This window comes from Pteropus vampyrus, unplaced genomic scaffold (assembly GCF_000151845.1).
Source record: "Pteropus vampyrus isolate Shadow unplaced genomic scaffold, Pvam_2.0 Scaffold173, whole genome shotgun sequence".
In the NCBI taxonomy this organism is placed as follows: Eukaryota; Metazoa; Chordata; class Mammalia; order Chiroptera; family Pteropodidae; genus Pteropus; species Pteropus vampyrus.
In genome coordinates, this window is record NW_011888954.1 from 1,672,711 (window position 1) to 1,674,710 (window position 2,000).

Consider the following 2,000-nt stretch of genomic DNA (forward strand, 5'->3'; position numbering starts at 1 on the left):
GCAATTGTGAGTTTTAAGTAGATGTCACAGACTCTGGAAATTTGCAGCCAAAAGCCAAATTGCTTTTAATATAATCAATTTTGGAATGAGAAAGGACTTACCCATGCTTCCCTGGAGTGGGTACCAGGAGGATCTCTCTTCCAGCCTCATTGTGGGGCAGCAGATGGGCGACGTACTTCCCAGAGGGCTGCAGGTGCCTGTGCACCGAGACGGCAAGCCTGCAGTGCTCGCTGCTGCTCCTCATCCACGGGCTCAAGATGGTGTGCTTGGAGTTTGCTGAGGTGTTGAGGAGGAGGAAGGAACCTGCCAAAAGACAGGGAAAGTGACTCTGCAGGTGTGTCCAGACAGGAGGACCAGCAGAAGTTCTGCAGCAGGATTTAGAGACCAATGGCATCGAAGTTCGCAATGCTGGAGGCTTTTCTCACCTTCTTTGCACACACTCAGCCCTCTTCGCCCCCTCTAAGATTGTCTTTGTAAAAACTAAACCTGAAGCAAGAGAACAGCAACTGGTAACTGGGGACCTGGGCTTTATAATCAGGCAGACCAAGGTTCTCACCTTAGTGCCTTTACTTACTAACTCTGTGTCCTTGAGTCTCAGGGTCTTCACCTATAAAATTGAAATGAAAACATCTATTTCAAAGGGTGGTTATAAGGATTATGCGAGATAAGTATAGAGAGCACTTCACCCAGTTTTAGATAGGGAGGAAGCACCCTACTGAATAATCAATTATTTGATTTTGACTATCTTCTAAGTTAAAGAGATGACAGCTCAGGTTCTTGGCCAGCCAATAGGCACAAGTAATAAAGTCCCATAGGAAATAGGGCAAGGATAGCGTGTATGACCTAATCCCCAGAGGGTGATCGGAGTCAGAAACCCAGCCTAGGCACTAAGACATTCTTACAGATTTACATCCTGGTCTAGGAGGACAGCCTAACAGAGTCACTCCCTCTACAGACATGCCAAGAGTGGAGCCAGGGCATTAGTGTCACTGTGTAAACACCAGTGTAGGGCACCTCCACAAACCAGTACGATCTGAGCATCTCGGGCCACCCTGAGTCCTCTGTATCACATTTAAGCTAACTTGGGACTCAATTTGTATCTGTTAGGCAGTTTAGAGTTTCCCAGCAATGTATGGGTGGTTCTAGGTGCTCAAATAGTTATGATCAGTTCCAGATTTTCCTTGAGAGGTGGGTGGCTTGGAAAGGCAGCATTCGGGTCACTTATTATGTAGTAACTAAGATCATGGCTTCTGCTCCTTTGCTGAGGAGTGATCTTGGGTAAAGCATTAACTTTCTCAGGCTTCAGTTTCCTTGTTTATAAAATAGGATAAGAAGGGTTGGCTGAACTCAGTAATCTCTTAAGATCCATTTCTGCTCTTGAGTCTATGAGTCATGTGAATTTGCAACTGGTCTCCAAAAGAAAGCCTTACTAATCTCCGCTGGTGCCCTGTCTGTGGCGGAGTTTCCCTCTGGGGCAAACCAACTCTAATTCCAGTAGAACAGGTCAAGCGACCTACAAGAAACTTATTCCTGGGGATTACTGCCAGCATGAAAGCACAGCACCATTTTCTTGTTCCAGGCATTCCTTCTGATGCGTTCATTTTACTTGCCATGCTTCTACACTGATGTTTTGGACCATTAGATGCTACTTCTGCAGTGGAAGCCTATTCCAACAAAATCCCTAACACCTCCAGTGGGAACCAACTAATGAATGCTCAGCCTGTTTACCCTCCTCCATCCCTCCTAGCACTTCAAATTAGTCTCCTTCTGCAGATAATCCAATTTACCAAGTAGGCAAACAGACTAGAGGTTTGTCATAGAGAATGATGCAAATGAAAAAAGAGGGTTTGTATGAGAAGCAAAGCATTTTCCAACAAGAAAGTATTGTGTCAGGATTGGAGATTTGCAATATTCTGGAAGTAGGTAAATGAGACTTCTGGTTAAAATCAGGATAAGGTCAGCACAAGACTGTTTTTGAGCTGGATGGGTAACATGGAGTT

The 2,000-nt window shown here is 45.1% G+C and overlaps 1 protein-coding gene across 1 annotated transcript in view; it reads right to left on the reverse strand.

Annotated features, from left to right (window-relative positions):
- ALK (ALK receptor tyrosine kinase) overlaps positions 1-2,000 on the reverse strand; it is a 653,478-nt gene that overhangs the window by 314,265 nt on the left and 337,213 nt on the right. Inside the window, exon 4 of the mRNA XM_011370765.2 lies at positions 102-303. Coding sequence (XP_011369067.1) covers positions 102-303 — 202 coding nt within the window. The remainder of the gene's footprint in view (positions 1-101; positions 304-2,000) is intronic.